The sequence below is a fragment of the Vigna radiata genome, unplaced genomic scaffold (genome assembly GCF_000741045.1).
Source record: "Vigna radiata var. radiata cultivar VC1973A unplaced genomic scaffold, Vradiata_ver6 scaffold_214, whole genome shotgun sequence".
In the NCBI taxonomy this organism is placed as follows: Eukaryota; Viridiplantae; Streptophyta; class Magnoliopsida; order Fabales; family Fabaceae; genus Vigna; species Vigna radiata.
Window position 1 is genome coordinate 302,745 of NW_014541782.1, and position 20,918 is coordinate 323,662.

The 20,918-nt window shown below is 31.2% G+C and overlaps 1 protein-coding gene across 1 annotated transcript; it reads right to left on the bottom strand.

The window, feature by feature from the left end:
• Window positions 1–16,265: 16,265 nt before the first annotated feature.
• On the bottom strand, window positions 16,266–19,978 carry LOC106778120. The gene is made up of 3 exons (XM_014666035.1): window positions 18,814–19,978; window positions 17,290–17,806; window positions 16,266–16,743 (listed from the first exon to the last, which is right to left on the bottom strand). Exons 1-3 carry the CDS (start codon window positions 19,976–19,978, stop codon window positions 16,266–16,268), a joined length of 2,160 nt encoding a protein of 719 aa, XP_014521521.1.
• Between the last annotated feature and the right edge of the window lie 940 nt (window positions 19,979–20,918).

Genomic DNA, 20,918 nt, shown 5'->3' on the forward strand with positions numbered 1-20,918 from the left:
TCCACCTGTAAACATAAATTCAACTACAACTGAACCAACGAATCAGTTACAATCGCAACAAGTATTCCACTAAACAAACATATGTTACCATGAAAAGATATTTAAACACTTATCAAATGCATGATGGAACAATTTGGATAAACCAAATTAAAATTAGTTTGACTAATTGATTTTGTATGAAGCTGAATTCAAATTAATTATCATTGCTTTTGCTGTGTTTAAGATTTTCAAATTTGGGCTAAACTATTTATATATCCACCATTTAACCCTTTTTATTTTTAATTTTAAGCTTTCAAAGTTGTGTTTTTTTATTTCAGTGGGTATTTTCTCTTTTTGTGCCTTGCTTCTGTCGAAATTCATTGAATGTGAAGGCAGAACTACCTTCGGGGACCTCTAAAAAATTTAAAGCTTTAATTTTAGGTGCTTTGTTTGGTCCCTTCTGCATTTGTTCGAATGGAAAACCTTAAACTTGTGATTCAAGCTTCCCGTGTTAGAACTAGGACGTTGGAACAACACTATCAATCCAACCAAGCTGGAAATCTAAATCCATTTCTAATTAAACTAAAACCTTTTTATAAATCTAATTTTAATTTTAAATATATATTTTAAAAATAAGATAACTATTTCATCTAATAGATAAATGTATCCATAAAAAAAAATTAAATATCATTTTGCTTTGATTCTCGACTCAAAATAACTCTTAAAATATATATTAAAATTCAAATTTAATAATATATATTTTAAATAGATTGGATATTTAATAAAATGAACTTAAATAGATTAGATCATAGCAAAAGTAAATCTGTTTGGTATAAATGGAACTTTTCGCACTCCTAGTATTATATTAATTAGGTAATGTATTCATATAATTGTCAAATATATAACGAAATGTAAGATTAATATATAATTAATACGGCGCGATTAGTTATTTAATTATATAAACAACTATATAATAGTAAGTTTGTTTATTTTTCCTTATTTTTTTGCAGCATATTGACTTTTATTAATTGTTTTATAAATTATATAAGCAATAATGCGTTAATGACAATAATTTCTTTTGGTCCGTCAGATTTATAATAAAATTAAGATCGGTATTTAAACAGTTTTGAAAATATTTTTTGTTCATATAATCGTAAACTTGTTAATCGATTGAAAATTTAATAAATTCATCTATATAATAAATAAGAACTAGTTGTTTTATGACTCTTTGGTTTGTCAACTTTTTTATTTTTCTGATAGAAAAAGAACTTTTAGATTTTAATGAAATTAAGGTTGCATAAAATATAAATATTGAGAGAAAGAAAAAACTTAGTCTTAAATTTTCTATTAAAAATATTAAATTGGTTCTTGAGAATTTGAAACATAAAAATTGTTTATATCTATATATTATAATTACTTTACTTTCAACTCTTTTTATTAAAAATCATTATTCCATTAGGATTTTATTTCTGTAAAATGAGAAAAGAAGAGTCTAAAAATGGTTAGAAGTTATATAACTATCAGAATAACTTAAAAATGTAAAGGATACGAACCAGTTATATTAAAAATAACTTTTAAATACATATAATTTATAACTATCTATTCATAATGTATTAAATAATATAAGTGTATTTGATGAATAATTTAAATTTAAGACTTTTATGGAGTTTTTTTTTTTTTTAAACAATAAGACCAAATATCAGTTAATAAGAATGATAATGTCAAATGGAATTGTTATTGCTAAGTTGCTGCAAGAAAATAAATAAATATAGTAATATGTAACATCCAAAATATACAATGTATAATAATTATATTATTATTGCAAGAAATAGATATAGAATTAAAAAAAATCATTAATTGATTATTAAAAAATAGTTATTATTTATAAAAATAATAATAACAGTAATAAAATTAATAATAACAATAGTGATAATAATATTATGTTAAAAATAAAATAACAGAATAATAATAAAAAATATTAGTTATAATATTTATAAATAGTTTTTCAATGCAACTTAGTTATAATATTTGTGAAGTAATTTCTCATTGTCTCATTTATAATTCTGCATCATCTCCTCTTTCTTTATGTTGTTATGATTTTCTCTTTCTTATTTTTGAATTCATAATCTTTTTGTATTTTATTTCTTTAAATAAAAATTAATAATGAATACTAAGTTATATAAGTATATCTTTCTTTATCGGATATTCAGCAATTGGTAACTTGATCGAGTTTACGAGTTCACGTACTGCTTTCGAGTTAATTCATAAGCGAACTCTGTTTTGGTGTAGAATTGGTGGAATCGGTGGTATACTCGATCAACTTGTCTAAAATTGAGAATCTGATTCTGATTTTGCGAGTTTGGAAAGAAATTTCGAAAATATAAAATGACTTTGTTTTTAGGGCTCAGCAAATTAGGTTTTTTGAGCTTTCGTTCAAGAAATTCACTTATTGCTTTCGTTCTCACTATTCATCTTTGCTCTTGTGCTCTCAACTTCAATCTCATCGTTCGATCTTGCCCTCCATCGCACCCTCGTTCATCAGGTTCACCCTCTGTCGAGCCATCAATCTTGCCCTTCATTGTGTCGTCGATCTCGACATTCAATCTCCCCCTCCGTCGCACCTTCGTTCTCGTTGTTCGATCTCGCTTTTGTTTGTGCCATTTGTCAATCTCGCTGCTAATCTTGTCATCAATCTCGTCTTCAAGCTCGCGGGTTGTGTAAGCGTAAACCCTCTACCACCGAAAATGTTCCTGATATTTAAATTGATTTTGTGTTTTAACATCAAAGTATTTTAATGGGTTCCATTTTACAGCTCTGCACCATTCATTTTATTTTTCAAAAGTAAAGTGTTGCACACTGTACTGTTGAAAAAATAGTGCTACCACAATATTTTAAGCTCTTGGACATTTTATTTTCTATGTTTGTAATGAAAAAGCTTATCTCATTATGTCGGGAAACACATCAAATTCAGGAGAAGTTAATCCAAGTGCATCTTCATCAATTAAAAGTAAAAGCAAAAATGCTTTGAGAAATCGACCTAATATTGGATGGAAAAATGGATTTGATATTAATGGTAATGGAAGAAAAGTGAAATGCAATTATTGCTCAAAGATTATGAGTAGAGACATATTTAGATTTATGCATCATCTTGCTGGAATTAGAGAAGACTCTGAACCTTGTGCTTTTGTTACGGATGAAATAAAAAATTTGGTGATAAAAATAGTTGCAGAAGCTAATAATGCTTCATTAAAGAAAAGAAAGTTAAATATCATTGATGAAGATGATGAAGAAAGTGAGAGTGTTGAAGGAGGACACAACGTATTCAATTTTAAAGGAAAACAAAAAGTTGTTACTACTACCAAGGGGGGAGTTCACGCAACTATTAATTAAATGATGAAAAAAGGATACAAAGAAAAAGTTGATGCTCAGTGGCTGAATTCTTTTACACTAGTGCCATTCCTTTTAATGTAATTAGAAATATAATATTTGCAAAGATGTGCGAAATGATTGGTAAGTATGGAGTTGGATACAAACCAACATCTTATCATGATATTAGAGAGAAGCTCTTGAAACAAATTGTGAAGAAAACAGATACAATTCTTGAGGAATATAAGGAGGAGTTAAAGTGGTTGTACAATTATGTCTGATGGTTGGACAAATAGAAAAAGACGTTCTATTTGCAACTTCTTGGTGAATAGTTCTAAAAGGGACAATTTTTCTTTATTCACTTGACACTTCAGACATTTAAAAAACAGCTGATAAATTTTTCAAAATGTTGGATGATATTGTCGAGTTTGTTGGAGAAGAAAATCTTGTTCAAGTTGTCACTGATAATGCTACGAATTTCAAGGCAGTCAAAGAGTTTTTGATGCTAAAAAGGGAAAAATTGTACTGGACTCCTCGTGCAACACATTGTATTGATTTGATATTTGAAGATTTTGAAAAAAAAAAATTGACAATCCATGAATTGACCATAAAGAAGGGAAGAAAGATTACCACTTACATTTGTGAAAGATCAATGTTGATTTCCTTGTTGAAAAAGTTCACCAAAGGTAGAGACTTGATAAGACCGGATGTGACTAGATTTTCCACGACTTATTTAACTCTTACTTGCCTTCATGAATTGAAGGTATCATTGATGACCATGTTTAGCTATGAGGAATGGAAGACAAACAAATTTTTGGAACTTCACAAGAGGGGAGAAAAGTAGAACATGTGGTATTAAGATTTTGGAAGAATGTGAGCATAATTGAAGCTCATTTGAAATGGTAATTTAAATTATTTTTAATGTATAAATTTCTTTATTATGTTTATATCTTCACTAAAATTATTATATTTCATTTTAGGTTCATACAAAGAGGAGGAATTGTTTGCATCGAAAAAATATGAATGATTTAGTTTATGTGATGTAAAACTCCAAGTTGAAAAGTAGACAAATTCGAAAAATTGTAGCTCTTCCATTTGTTGACATTGAATCAAATGGTGAATGGATAACTAAAGAGGCAGATGATGATATTGAAATTGAGCAAGTTGTTGAAGGTGAAAATGATGGTGAAAAGGTTTACTTAGATGGAGCAACGACAAATGTCTCCTAAACTCAAAAGTTAGGAATTCTCTTATGTGTGCTCTTTTTGAAGAGGAGTAAAAGAAAATTCACGCCTACAAAAGTGTAAAAGAGATGTGGGATGTGAGGTCCGAAAAAATTAGGAATAATTTATAAATTATTTTATGTATAAAAATGTAAGGTAGATGCATTTAATAAAGTATAGGTGCTTGTATTAGTACATGGAGCTAGTATCAGAATTAAATAGGCTTTATATAAAGTATAGATGCATGCAATATATTTAAATGGTGGTTTTGAAAAGGGAAAGAACGAGAATATGGGTAACAAAGGAGATAAAAACATATTTTCAAAATTCTATCACTGGAGATTTTTTTGGTAAAATAGATATATTTTCAAGGTTATATTAGAGGGAGTGGAGAGAAATAAAAAAGGAAAAAAAAAAGGAGAGGATTCGTGAGAGGGTTCCTTGAAAGAATAGGTTTGGAGATTGGTTGCATCAGGGGCTCAAAGTTGACATGGACGAGGTGATTGTGAGAAATGTTTTATTGAGATTAGAGGTAAGGGGAGCTATTTTCTTTAGTAGTTGGAATAATCTTGAATGCTTTGTTTTGAATTCACATGATTTATATCATTGCATGCATTTGGTTTGTTAAGTTTGACATGGGATTATTAAACCAGGATGTGTATATAGTAAATCACTGGTACAAAAACAACGTAAGACGTCGAATATTTTGGACCTTTCATGTCGAATTCGAGAATGACGTCATATCGGGAGACGTTAAATTGACGTCGAATTTTTTAAATTCGATGTTAAATTTGAAGTCGAATTTTATCAATATACATCATTAATCAATTTTTTTTAATTAATTGTGATCCTTTTTTACAACTCTACGAGACTTGAAAAGTATAAAAACAACAAATTTCAGTTTTTGGTATTTTGTAAAGCATGAACTATGAACGTGTAATGTAGTATCAACAACAAACAACAATAATAAACAATAAACAAGTTCAATCAAACAACAACAACAAACAAGTTCAAACAAACAACAACAACAAACAAGTTCAACAAAAAATAACAACAAACAAGTTCAACAAATAAGTTCTTCAAAACGAAAACCAAAACTAACATTGGTTCATCGGAATAAAGTGTTGCCACAAGGGAGAGAAAGCAGAATGTGCCTATGAAGGATAAGAACACGAAAATAATCGGTCAAAACAAACAAAAATCATACCTAAATTAGTTAATTAACATGCATTTGTATGAAATGAAAGAAAGATTACATGTGATTGTCGTCAAACTTCGTTCGAGAAAAGTTTGAGCAGAGAAGAGGGTCTTGTGTGCTAAGATAAAGTGGATGAATTTTCAATCTCCCGCTCAAATTTTTATTAATTCACTAACCTTTTGACGTCTAGTGTTGGGGCATTTGATGTTTTATATCCTTTTACGTCGAATTACAATTTTAAACGACGTTTAATAATAACATTTATTTACAAAAATGTCACCGGTCATTTTTAACATTAGTTATTGAGTGGTTAGACGTTGAACGCGTGACGTTATACGCTATTTTTGCACTAGCGAATCCTTCTACCATGTATCGTGTGTTGGCTTTACTTGGTGTTTTGGGTGAAAGTTCTTGAAAGGGTATTTGTTGGGTTCTTTTCACTCAAACGTATATGAACCTTTAGTTGTGGATTATTTGCTATAGGTCATTCATGAACGTAGTTCGTGTTAGTAATAGGGTGTCATTTTTGGGTCTTTTCCCGGGGTTGCTATGTATACTAAGTAACATGCACTTTCGTCAAGGCAAGGGTTCTGTTTTTGTGTGTGAAGTGTGGGATGGTTTCCAACTTGATGTTAGATGTGAGCATTGAACTTGATAGGTATAATGAGTAGTTTCAACTTGATGTTAGATGTTAGATGTTGGTAGTTTATAAGTAGTTTAGGATTATGTGTAGTGGGTATAGAGGAATGTGTTCCATGATCCTCGTGTATGGGTACACAGGTTTCCATTTTCAGATAGGGTGGATTATCTTTGAGATAGGTTTTGAGTGTCATAGGTAGTGTTCGAACAGGCATAAACGTGGGTAGAGTTGCATGATTGTATATGTATATGCATACAATATGATCAAGGACAAGGCTTTCGTGTTTCATACTTTCTTTTCTTGATTTCTATGATGGAGCATGCATGAGTGGTTATACTTACGTAGATAGGGTTATATGCTTGGTCTATGTAGTTGCGGTTACCTATGATTACATTCCATTATGTCCATGAAAGCATGCGAGAGTATAGGTATGTTGTATAGTGTAGAAATTATAGTTGGGCATTTATGGGTGAAAGCAAAGAGCTTGGGTTTCTGTGAAGTACATGGGCTCTCTGGTTCTATGGTTTGGGGATCATTGAATGTTTTGTACATACATTGTAGGACAGTTCTTGGGGTACTAGGCAAGTTGTTGTTAAGATGGGCATGCAAAATAGAGTTGATTCTATAATGAATATGTTGTGACAGGGTTACATTTTCTATATGTATTGATACCTATGTATGGTGGGAGTGATGTATGGTGCATGAGGCTTTTGTTCATAAATGTACTTGATATGTATGTGTACTTTGTTACAATGGGATTATGGTAGGTTCATGATGTTAACATGAATAAATGGTTGGACTATGCATATGTAACAATAGGTTTCTTGTTTTATTTCTTACGATGTTTTAGGTTGGGATTATTTTGAAGAATGTTGTTAGGTTTTTTAGTATCTTTTCACGTAATTGTTGAGACAAGATCCTTTAGAGAGGGTCTGGATCGTCTATAGCATCTTTGCTTTTGAAGTTTAACAAAAAATATTAAATAAAATAGTCTTGAGTAATCAAATGTCAAAGAAAAAGGAAAAAACATAAATACATCATGCAAAGAACAAAATAGTAAAATCCAACACTTTAATGATCACAAAAGAAAAAGCGTTTGAACATTAGAAAATAAGCATCACAAAATCATATAGGCACAAAACATCTAGATGTCCACTTAGCTTGAAAAAGAAATCATAAAGAAAAACATTTAAAGATTAGAAGCATCTAAGCGTCAAGCCAAATCAGGATAAAAGTCAAGGTTATGTCTAAAATTACATGAGATGTTAAACAACGGAAAAGATAAGCTAAAACAGTATAAAAGTGTCTGATCAGTAGAAGAAGTCTACATATAGTATGCCCAAAAGTATACAATCATAAAGTAATAAGCATAAGAAATATCCAAGTAAATCTAGTGAAGTATTGAGCGTAAGAATCAATCAAGTAACACATACCTCATAATGGGTATTGTCTAAAAGAACATAAGAGTAAAATAAAAAATTACATCTTTAGTTTAAAAGATAACACTTCACTCCCAAAAAGAGATATAATACAAAACGCTAGTACTACAAGAAGAAAGAAAACTTACTAAAATCAAGATCAAGATCACCTAGCATCCTCACATGGTTCAAAGACTAACAAGTGATGAGCGAGATAAATGATTAACAAAATATTTCCTTTGTGAAACTATATCACTAAACAAAAAGGCCTCATATAAAAGATAAGTGTTTTATGGCAAAGCTCTATCTAAATACTTTGAGAAAAACTTTAGTAAATGCTATAAATAAATGATTTCCTCATACAATACGTCAATATAAAAAATGAGAGTCTTATTAAATGCACTCGTATTAATGCTTTGCTAAAAAATGTTAAACGAGCTTTCACTAAATAAAATGATGTTTTTGGTAAAACGTGCTAAAAGGTACAAATATTGTTCAAAAAACATATATTGAAAGATATCTTGTTAAACGCACTCTTGATCCAAACAAATAATTACTAAACTTTAGGAAAGGTCTTGCAAAGGCTAAATGATACCTTTTCCTAAACGATGATTTCATCCAACGAAGAAACTTTCATGAACTGCTTGGTATCTCTACAAGAATGCTTGAATGATCAAATCTTGTTAAGGCAGTAAAAGATTTGAAAAGCTTATAGTTATTCTGAACATACATTAAATGGTATTAAGTGCCCATTGTTTAAAAATAACAATAGTTAAGAAAAGGACATATTTTCATGTGTGCATATCTACTCTACTTTGTGCAGATTATCTATGTCAAGCATCCACCTGGTCTCATATGCAAGTCAAAAATGGATGTTAGAAACAAAGAAGATGTTAGAAAAGATGTGCTTTATTTCTCACACAAAGAAGGGGGAGGGGGATGAATTGGTGTTTTATAAAAATGATCGCTTTCGAAATCTTTTTCGCAAAAGAATAAGTCTTTAAACTTTGTCGCAACCGGGATCGCGACGGGACGGCGAACCGAAAAACAAACGGTTTTAAAAAATATTTTGGAGTCGCCACCATCATTTATTATGGAAAAATATGGAAAAACCCTAAAATAAAAAGCATGGTCTACGAAAAAAAAAGAGATTTTAAGTTCGGGAATCGGTTACACGTAGGGAAGGTATTAGCACCCTACCGCGCCTGCCAAAGGCAGTACCTTTAATTAAANGTATAAAATTAATGTGGTTTTCAAAAATAATTAATTTTCCTTAAAAGATAAAAATAAATAGAAATAAAAATAAATCATTGAGAACAAAAAAATATTTTTTATTTTATGAACCCGGCAAGGATTGACCTTGGTCCTACGTATATCCATTAATGGACAATCAGGGCTCACGTAGTTCTTTATCTAGAAAAAAGTTTGTGAGTTTGTTAAAGGGAATGGATTGATTTATATTTGTTTGAAAAGCCCGGAAATAAGGGATCACGTAATTTTGATAAAAATATATAGTTTAACAAAAATTAACCTTTTTTTTGGTTTTAAATAGTTTTGTATTTCTTATATTTTAAGAAGAAAAAAAGAAGAAGAAGAACTAGCCATAGTCCAACGCGTACTTAAATTCAAACAAAAAAAAAGATTTTTAAGAAAACATTTTCTGCGCGTACAAAAAAAATATCTTTGGAAGAAAAGTTCAAAGTATAGTAAAAAGAGAAAAATAAGAGTGTGGAGGAGACGTACCTTTTTAGCTTTTGGAACTCCCTTAGTGCTTTCTCAGGTGGTTGTTATTGACAGAACCCTTAGGTGTGAGAACCTATTTTTCTCTATACTCTTTCTCTCACTTTCTATTATCTCTAGGTCTTTTTTCTCTATTTTTCCCAGTCCCTTTTTCCTTCCACAGAGTGTGTATTTATAGGCACATATTGTAATATTAATGTGATCTTGCCTTAATGGCGAATTAATTGACAATTAGCAAAAATAGGGAAATAAATGGTCTTGATTGCAATCAAATAAATCAAATAAAATTTGTGACAAAGATTATAATAATTGTCAAAAAATTTGCCCATTTAAAAAGATCTTATTTTTTTTCTTCAGGAAGAAACTGATGCAGCAGATTATATCAATATATTTGTTATTATTGCTTCCCATTAATGCCATAATATTGATTCAAATAATTACCATGTTAAACAAAAATTTCAAAAACATTCTAAAGTGATGTGCCATGTATTGAGGAAGATTATTATTTTCTTTAATATTGATTATTTACTTTCCCGGACAAAATTGGGTGTTGACAAACTTTTCTTGAATCGCAAGTAAAAATGTATGCAATGTAACAATATAGTATTCGAATGCAGACAAAGTACAATTGATTTAATGCAAAGAGATAGGGAGAAGAAAATTCAAACTCTGAGTTTTATACTAGCTCGACCAATACTGCCTACATCCAGTCTCCTTCTACTTAACCCGAGATTGGAAGCCAATGTACTATAAAGGTATGAGTTTTTACAACAAGTGTTTCATAGCGACCACAATGTCAAAATGCAAGTCATCTCTTTAACTCACTAATTTAATATAGGCAAATACAAAAAGACTAGCAGCAAGAACAAGACCCTTCTCAAAGTCGAGAATCATGTTCTTCTTCCTATATACACCACAGGGAAACCAGCAACACTCAGCGTTTGCAAAAGCTCCTGATCAAGCAGTAAACACCTATGTTGTGTAGAATTATCAAACTTTATGAATCAATCAATCTTGCTTCTCAAGAAACCTTCAAGACTTGTTTACCATGAAAGTTCTTGTTTCTTGGAGCATTTCTCACTTCTGTAAAACTTCAAAGCTCAATCTGAAATTGATATGAAATTGTTAATCACAATTGTCTTACAGAATTTCAAATAATGTGTCTATATATAGAGTAAGTCAAATCAAACGCATTTTAATCGATTATGTTATTAATCTAATTGGTTACATTACACAGTTATAACAAATTAACAACAGTCAAAGCCATTAATTGAATGTTGAATTAATGTAATTGGTTTGCAATAAATGCTTGGTCAACATATTTAAAAGTATGACCCCTTAAGACAATTATGTCAAGCAATGAAACAGTTTTCAAATCTTTAATAGACTTAATTGAATACATGATCCATGTAATAGATTAAGCTTTAACATGTAGCATATTTTTGAAAACATTTCTTCTCAAAATCCATCATAGCACGCTTGAAAAATATTTGTGCAAACACACGAGTTTTAATCGATTTAACCACTAAGGTAACCGATTTAAAAATTGTTGTTTTGCCACAGTTTAAAGCTTAAGCTGTCTGATGACCTTAATTGATTGACACAACATTGTAATCGATTAAGTCATACAAATATGCTTGGTGTATGTAGTTTCTCTATTTACAAAATGCATATTATGCCTTCACAGATATGATCACATTTCAAACAGTAGTATGCAATAATCAACACAATATATCCATCGTGACAATCACAATATGTCCACAAATATGTTTGTACAAATCTCACAGTAAGCATAAGCATATAACACATATAACACAATGCATACACATGTGTTTTTATTAACTTGTCATCATCAAAAACAGATATCACAGAGATTGTGGGTTCAACTAATATTGTGCTCCTCCTATCAACAATCTCAATAGAAGACATTCACGGAATGCTCTCTCTATGAAAAGTCGCACCAAAGAGATCATACAACCTACTTTTGATAAAGTATTGAAAAACATGTTTGCTCCAAGTATACTTCAATCTATGATAGCTACCTGAGATAAAGTCTATGAAAAGTTGAAAAATCAAAGACAAACATCGTCTAATGGTTAATTTTCTTAAAGAGATTATAAATAGAAGATCATTGAATGAGAAGAGTAAGAGGATGGACTAAAAAAATATAAAGAAAAATTATCCTCGAGAAAGAAAATTTTCTAGGTAATACTCTCATAGCATTATAAAGTAAGAAGCTTACATTTCTAAGAGGATAAAAAATTCAAAAAAAATTGTTAGATTGAATTATATTGCAAACATATCCTCTTTGAGAGAGTAATCATCTAAGTACTTGTAATAAATATGTTTGATTGCATATTCTGAAGAGAATACAAACACTTAACGCTTAACTTGGTAGGGTTAAACAGTAGCTAGAGGAATTTGTCTAGTGAAAACCAGGAGTAGGTGAAGAATATTGCACAACCAATAAGTGGGTGAAACTCGGTTATAGTCATAGTGATGGGAGTCACTAGGTTGACTAAGACAACCAAAAGTGGGTAAAATTCAACTAAACAATGTATCGGGAAGATATCGGGAGTGCTTAGGAATACCAAGAGTGGTGAAGAATATTGCACAACCAGGAACGAGTGAAACTCGGTTATAGTCACAGTGACGAGGTCACTACGTTGACTAGGATAACAAAGAATGGGTAAAACTCAACTAGGCAGTGTATTGAGAATATACCAGGAGTGTTTAAGGATACTAGGAGTAGTGAAGAATATTGCACAAAAAGAGTGGGTGATACTCGACTTTAGTCACTGTAACAGGGGTTACTACGTTTGACAACTATAACCAGGAGCGGTGCGAACTCAAATGTACTTTAATGAAAATATAATGGAATCCTCTAAGAAGTTTTAAAGGAGAACTAGACGTAGCTCAGTTGAGTGAACTAGTATAAAATGCTAGACATTGTACGTTCTACATGTGTAACCCTATCCTAAACGCTAAACATTATTCTAAACAAACTATGCATAAATGCTAGTATACGTACCATGCCTAAACACTTATGAACCCCTAACGTATTAAATGTACATATAATATGTATTCTCTTATCTATTATTCTGTTTTCTCTTTATATGCACAGATCATAAAATGAAAAAGCTTTATTCAAAAGTTTTGCATCGGTTCAGAAGAACGTTAAAAGATAGGAAAACATTTTGGGAATGTTTTCTCAATATCTTCTATTTGATGTATTCGTACAAGCTAGTTACCTCTGCAGAAAACAACATAGCATCTTACTCCGTACCAAATGGATACACACCTAGGTGAAAGTCAATGCTTTTGAGTAACATATCTTTTCCGAAGATGCGTATATAAAGAGGATCGTATGAAGAGAAAATAAAAACAAGAATTATTTTTGCATACTCTTAGTTTGTTAATTTTCTCTTAAGCTTGCAATTTCTAGTAGTTTTTGAATAAGAAGAATATTTGTTACAAGATTTTAAATATGCTTTGTTTATTGCAAACTTATCCTCTTTAAAAGAGTCATTATTTGTACTTGTTTTATAAAAATACTTTGATGTTTTGTATATTTACAAGTGAATTAAAATATTTTGATATAGTTAGCTGGAATATTTCAAACCAAAATGGTAGTACTCTTTTGTAAACAAAAAGTGATTAAACTTGTGTGTAATCTTTTTAAACATTAATGAAACCCCTTAAAAGTACTTAGAGGAGAATGAGACATAATACAGTTTGGAATGAACTAATATAAAAATAAATTTTCTATTGATATCTTTTTAAAGATTTTTTAAACACTTTTAATACTTCTTAAATATTCAACACTATATACAAATCATTTAACCCTACAAATAATATTTAATATTATTAAATTAGAAAATTAATAATTAAACTCTATTTAAACCTTTCCTTTTTAGAATTTACCTCTGTTCCAAACCCATACTTATAATGTATGAAATAAAAAAATAAACTAAATAAAGTGAACTACTCTGAGCATGGCATTCTTAACATGCATTGATTAGAGGTATTAAACTCAGTCTATAATTTAATTATGTAAGTAAATTCAACTCATGACGGTAAAGTTAGGTTTAAAAAAATCCAATTATTTTTCTTTTAAATTTGATTAAAAAAATTTGACTTACAAGATAAACGGATTCAAACTTAATTAAAAGTAAATTGACTTATAACCTATCAATAATAATAATTTATTATTTTTTTATCATTTTCATAAGTTTTTCATTATATAATTATTCTTAAATATTAAAATATTTTTCAATAATATTTAAATAATTTGAATATATAATTTATTTATTTATTAAATAAAGGGTTAAATATGTTTTTGCTCTCTATACCTTGGGGCGATTTTGGTTTTAGTCCCTCTTTCAAACTAAGGTACAATTTAGCCCTTCAACTTTAGAAAACTCTGGTTTTAGTCATTTTTACCAAATTTTTTTAACTTTATTTGCCGTTTCAAGCTCGTTTCATTAACATTTGGGTTGTTTACACTGTTTGACACAATTTTGCTTCAATGTTATCTGAGAAACGCGTTTGAAATAGCAAATAAAGTTAAAAAAAGTTAGTAAGAATGACTAAAACCAGAGTTTTCTAAAGTTGAAGGACTAAATTGTACCTTAGTTTGAAAGAGAGACTAAAATCAAAATCGCCCCAAATTATAGGGACTAAAAACATATTTAACCCTTAAATAAATTAACACTTTAATTTTTAATTATTAATTTTACAATAATATTTGATTAAATAAAGTGTGGATATTTTGATTTTCCTTTCATACAAAAGGTGAGTTGAGTCAATCATCAAAACCAAATTACAAAATTTTTTATATCAGTGTTAAGTAAATCAATTGAAACTTACTATTTTTTAACTCAATGGTAAGAGTTGAATAGTTTTAGTGTCCTTAACGTAGATATACGAATACAATGGCAGAAAACGACAAAAAAGATAATAGAACACCATAATTCATCCAATCAAAAGTAATTAAAAAAACATCTGCTTCATATTCAATTTTTGTTTGAGCAATGTTTATAAACAACCAGCTGCTATATAAGTTATTTTATGTTGATAAGCACAAATATGTGGTGAATTATGAGATTAATTAGAGATTGTTAAGAGAAACTACTAGTCTATTAAGTTCTTCACGTTACGTTGTTTTTTTGTTTATTGGCTTCTTTTTCATCTTTCATTCATTCTGGTTAACATGGAAAACTTGTAATGAGTGGAGAATGGAGAATATGTTTGGTGAAGCAGAACACATGAAATTAAATAAAAAGGGGTTGGCATAAGATAAAACTTTCCTATTGAATGCATTTAATAAAGTGATAACTTAAATATTCAAAGCAATGGAGCAAATTGTACAATAATAAATGAGGTACTGAAACAACATGTGAGAATGAGGAGGTTGGTGTTGTAATAATAATTATTTTCCTCATATTTTTCTTTTTAGGTTCAGAGGTTTTATTAGGGACCTTCGAAATTTGATTATTGGAAAATTTAGATTTTGATCTACTTTTTTCTATTAACTATTTTTAATATATATAATTTTATATTTATTATTTATTGTAATAAAAATAATTTACTATTACTAATTTAAGTAATATTTCAAACTTATTATTATTAATTTAAAAAGTGCAGTTTGTTTGTCTCTCGTGTTACGTTGTAGTGAACTGCTATTGATATTACTCAATACAATTATATCATTTATGGGTTTGTAATATTTTTCCGTAAAGATGTAAATAATGTTAAAAAAAACGAGAAAATCAAGAAAAGTTAGTCATGTAGATTACTTGGTCATTTTAGTATTTACTTCTATCAACTGAAATGTGTAGGTAAAGAGCATTCAAGATATTTGTATATCAATCAATTGACGAAAGAAGTACGATAGTCATACCCTAAGAAGAACCTGTCCGATTCTAAGTACAGTGAAACGAAAAACAGATAAATAAAAAAATGACGTGCCCTGTGAAACGAAAAGCTCAGAGAGAAAGAGATCGTGTGCACGAGAGAAGAATCCAGAACAGATGTGTATTATTGAAAAGTGAATTGTGTTATTATAATAAGACCAAATTAAGGAAAATAAAAGGGGAAAAATAGCAGGATGGGTTGGGCCGCAAGGCTGAAGGCCCAATGACTAACATTATCATCCCCCTTAAGTTAGGAGTAGATGTTGATCATTCTCAGCTTAGAATGAAGATACTTAAAAATCGCAGGAGTAAGAGGTTCAATGAAGAGATCGACAACTTGTTCAGTGGTAAAAATGGGGAGCAGCTTGAGGAGGCCAGTGTTGAGCTTGTCTCGAACAATGTGATAATCGATTTCAATGTGTTTGATGCATTCATGGAAGACTTGATTAGAGGCAATCTGCATAGCAGAGCGATTGTCACAAATGACTATGGCAGGTTGAGTGGTGATAATACGAAGGTCATGAAGAACATAGGTCAATCATTGTAGTTCACAGGTGACAACAACTAGAGCCCGATATTCAGCTCCTGAAGACTTCTGGAAACGATTTGCTGCTTTTTGGATTTCCAAGAAATGACGGAATTACTGTAATAGATGAAGTAACCAGTGATAGATTTTTTGGATTTAGGACAAGTTGCCCGGTCAGAATCACTATAAGCTTTGAGATGATTATTGTTGCTTTAGAGGAGGATGCCATTGCTAGGACTTCCCTTGATGTATCTAAGAATTCAATGGGCAGCTTGTTGATGTAGGGTGGTAGGAGAGGAAACAAATTGGTTGAGATTATTAACAGAGAAAGTGATGTCGGGTTTGGTATTTGTGAGATTTATGAGGCGGCCAATAAGTCTTCGGAAGGAGGAGACATCTTCATCATTGAGGAGGTCACCTTGACTAGTAAGACTTGAAGAGTGTGCCATAGGAGTGGGCATAGGGGCACAATAGAGCATTCCAGCTTCTGTAAGGAGGTCAAGGGTGTACTTGTGTTGGCTAAGGTGGATTCCAGAACTGTTCTGAGTAACTTCCAACTCGAGAAAGTAGGAGGGATCACCCAATTTTTTTATGTGGAAAAGGATATCAAGGGAACTAGTGATATGTTGTATCTCAGTGGCGTTGTTGCCCCCAAGAACAATGTCATCAAAGTAGATTAAGATGGTAGTGGTGTAGCAAGTATCATGTTTCAAGAAAAGGGAATGATCAGCATTAGATCTAGCATAATTGTTAGATAGAAGAAAAGTGGAAAGTTTGTCATACCATTGTCATCCAACTTGTTGGAGCCCATATAAAGATCTTTGAAGTTTGCACACCTAATTGGGGTTGTGATGGGTGAAGCTAGGAGGAAGTTGCATATAAAATTCTTCATGTAAGTCACCATGAAGAAAAACATTGTTGACATCAAGTTGTTTTAGAATCCAGTGATTAGAGGCAACAATGGTGAGAAGAAGAAATAAAATAGTTAATTTAGTAATAGGGGCAAAAGTCTCGAGGTAGTCTAATCCTTCAAGTTGGGTGTAGCTCTTTGCTATAAGGCAGACTTTAAAATGGTCAATAGATTTATCAGACTTGTGTTTGATTTTGTATATCCAGCGGCATCCAATAGCAGCTTTGCCAGGAGGAAGGTCAATGATGGTTCAAGTGTTGTTGTTTGCTAAGGCGTTGAGTTCATCCTGCATAGCTTAAGTAAACTGAGGTATTTTAGATGCTTCCTTATAGGTGTGAGGTTTAGTGGCAGATGAAATAGAGAGGACAATGTGCCTGAAATCAGAGGATAAATTGTCATAAGAAAGAAAATTAGTAATAGGATATCTACTAATGTTATTAGTTTGAAAATCTGTAAGATATGTAGGAGGACGTTTGGGCCTAGTGGAACGCCTAACGGTGTCAACATGCTCATCTATATTGGATACATCACTATTGTATGTGTTAGCTAGGGGAGGATCAACAGTGTTGGTAATGCTTGTGGTGTCATTGGTACTGGTGACAATATCACTAGCAACATTAGTATCAGTAGCAGCAAGCGCATAAACATTATTACTAGGAAAATTAATATCATCATAGTTATGACTATAATTATGAGGAATAATCAAAGAAAGAGAGTTAGAACCAGAATTATTGAGAGATTGAGAAGTATAAAGAAAACAATTTTCATAAAATAGCACGTTGCGAGATATATCAATCTTATGGTTTTGCAAGTTAAGGAACTGATAACCTTTGATGTGTTGTTGGAAACCAAGGAAAATGCTAGGAACATCCCTTGCATCAAACATTTTTCCTGTGAGCAGTCAAAGTGCTAATATAGCATAAACAGCAAAAAAACACGCAAAACAGAAATATCATACAAATTCCCATATAATTTTTCATGTGGAGTAGCATCATTAAGTAAGGGGGTAGGCATGCAATTTGTCAATAAAGTAGCATGTTCAGCAACAAAGCACAAAAAAAAAAACAATATACAATTTAGCTTGAAACAAGAGGGAGAGGAGTGACATTTAACAAATGTTAGTGTTTACGCTCAACTATGCCCTTTTGTTGAAGGGTTTCATTACAAGTTATTTGATGGTTAATACCTTTGAGGGAGAAAAAATTATGCATAGCAAATTCAATACCATTATCAGTACATATGGTTTTGATAGTAGTAGAAAACTGATTTTCTATGTTTATTATAAAATCAATGATAATTTTTCTAACAACAAATTTGTCAGTCATAGGTATTAACCAAGTGTAACGAGAAAAGTCATCAACAATAATGAGAAAATATTTGAAACCACGCATAGAAAGAATGTTGCAGGGACCCCATATATCAATGCGAATAAGATCAAAGATTTTCATAATTGTAGAGGTACTGTTAGATAAAGGTAACTTTCTTTGTTTAGCACGATGACAAGCATCACATGTATGTGGAATTATGAACAATGAAGGGATATTTATGTTTCAAGGAATTCGATCTAATGTCTGAAGGATGTTCTAATCTAAGATGCCATAGGCTTGTTTTGTTTACAACATTGTTGGCAAAATTACCAGTAAAAGTAAGTATGTTGAAAGAAGATTCTAAAATGTACAAGCTACCAGTGAGTTTAGCTATAAAAATCTTCTCTCTTGTTTGAATATCTTGTATAGTACAACCATGAAAGGAAAAGGTTAATTCATAGTTATTAAAAGAAACCAAATGAGATATAGAGATAAGATTAAAAGAAAATTGTAGGACATAAAGGAAATTCAAAAGGTGAATCTTATTGTTAGAAATAACAGTTCAAGAATACTCAGAATGAACAATATTACCATTTGGTAAAGCAATTGGAATAGGTTTGATTCTTTTATAGGATGAAAAGTTTCGTAGAGAAATACTTATATGGTCTATTGCTCCAGAATCAAGAATCCAATTGTTTTTAGTATAGTTAGAAGTAAGAGTGGGACTAATATTACATAGAAAAGGTTGGTTGGCCGAAGCAGAACCAATGTGATGGATTTGAGTAGAAGTAGAGGCACCATTTAAATTGTGGTTTTTAAAGAGCTCTGCAAGAACTTGAAATTGTTGAGGTGTGAGGCGTATGTCATCAACATTATCATAATTGTTATCTTTCACATTCGCATTGTCTTCTTGAGCAGACGTATGTTGAATCTGGGCATGCTTGTTATAGAGCTTATGATAGTCATGCTTCTTATAGCAAACCTCAACCGTATTACCGGTTTTGTTGCAATGAGTGCGATGTTTTCTGCCAATTGGTGTGCTTTTGAATCCTTTGTCTTGATTAGGGAAGCCATTCTTGCAGTAGTAGACAGCTTCACTGTGCCCATACTTTCCACAATAATTACAAACGGTGGAAGAGGTGGAAGTGACGCAAGCGATGACAGTATCAGTGTCCTGAGTCTTGATCATAGCAATCATATTTCCATTGGACAATTGTCTTTCTTGTTGTGCCAACAAGGAAAAAAGCTTAGTGATGTCCAGAATAGGGTCCAAGAGAAGCACGCGTGTGGTAACATTAGTAAATTGATCATTTAGTCCCCGTAAAAATTGCATAACTTGGTCTTCTTGCTTCCTTTGTTTCACAACAGTCAGGACTTGACAACCACGCTCGGGTTTACAGGTGCAAGGGGGTTTAGGACGAAAATTTTCGATCTCGTCCCAAAGAACACGAAGTTTAGTAAAATACCTAAAAATGGTAAGGTCATCTTGACAAAGGGTTGCAATGTCAAGTTGAAGGCTAGAAATCCGAGAGAGACTTCCTTGAGAAAATTTATTCTTTAGATCGATCCAGATCTCTGCGGCTTTGCTCATCCATATGATGCTTTGTCTGATGGACATGGAAACATAGTGGATGATCTGTGAGACAACCATATTATTTTTGTGATTCCAAGCATGCTCCGACTTTTCTTTGTCAGGTGGACGAACATTGCTAAGGACGAACTCGATCTTGTTTTTGGTGCTAAGAGCAATTAACATGATTCCAAGAATGATAATTTGTATCATCGAGAACCGGTGAAAGAAGGGCAGCGACTGAGTTCTCGTTGGGATGAAGGTACAAGTAATTGTGGACGAAGCTGTCTTTTACCATGAGTGAAGCAAGAACAAGAAAGAAAAAAAAAGGTATAAAAAAGCGAGAAGAGGAAGCAAAGTTACGCAAGAAGAGCTCTGATACCATATCAAGAAAGTAGATGAAATGTGCAGGGTAAATAACATTCAAGATATTTGCAATACCAATCAATTGACGAAAGAAGCACGAAAGCCATACCTAAAGAAGAAGAACCTACAATCCAGCCCTAAGCATAGTGAAACGAAAAACACATAGAGAAAAGATTATGTTCACAGTGAAACCAAAAGCACAAAGAGAAAGAAATCGTGTGCACGAGAGAAGAATTGAGAACATATGTGTATAATGGAAAAGTGAATTATGTTGTTACAATAAGACCAAATGAGGAAAAATAAGGGTGTTGTTCTCTACACCTCCCCAAGTAGGACTTGTACCTCCCCATTAATTTAATTTATTTCAAAAATATTCTACACCTNCCCACTAGTTTCTTTTATTCCAAATATACCCTACACCTCTCCACTATCCTTAACAATCTTTCTCTTTCTCTCTCTACATTAATGGAGCATTTACATGGCTCATTAATGGAGCATTTACATGACTTAAATTTGAATATATTTTCTTAAATAATTTTGATTTAATCTTATTTTCGTTCTTGAATATATTTTTTTCTTTTCAAATTACTTAATAAATGGTAAAATTTTGTTCTAAATTTCTAGAAAAATGTTTATATACATGTATCTTTTTTTTTACATATAATATCTATAATTTTTAACATTATATTATGTTTTAACTTACCAACATGTTTTACTCAAATAACTTGAATAAAATATTTAATTTATTAGATAAATAATA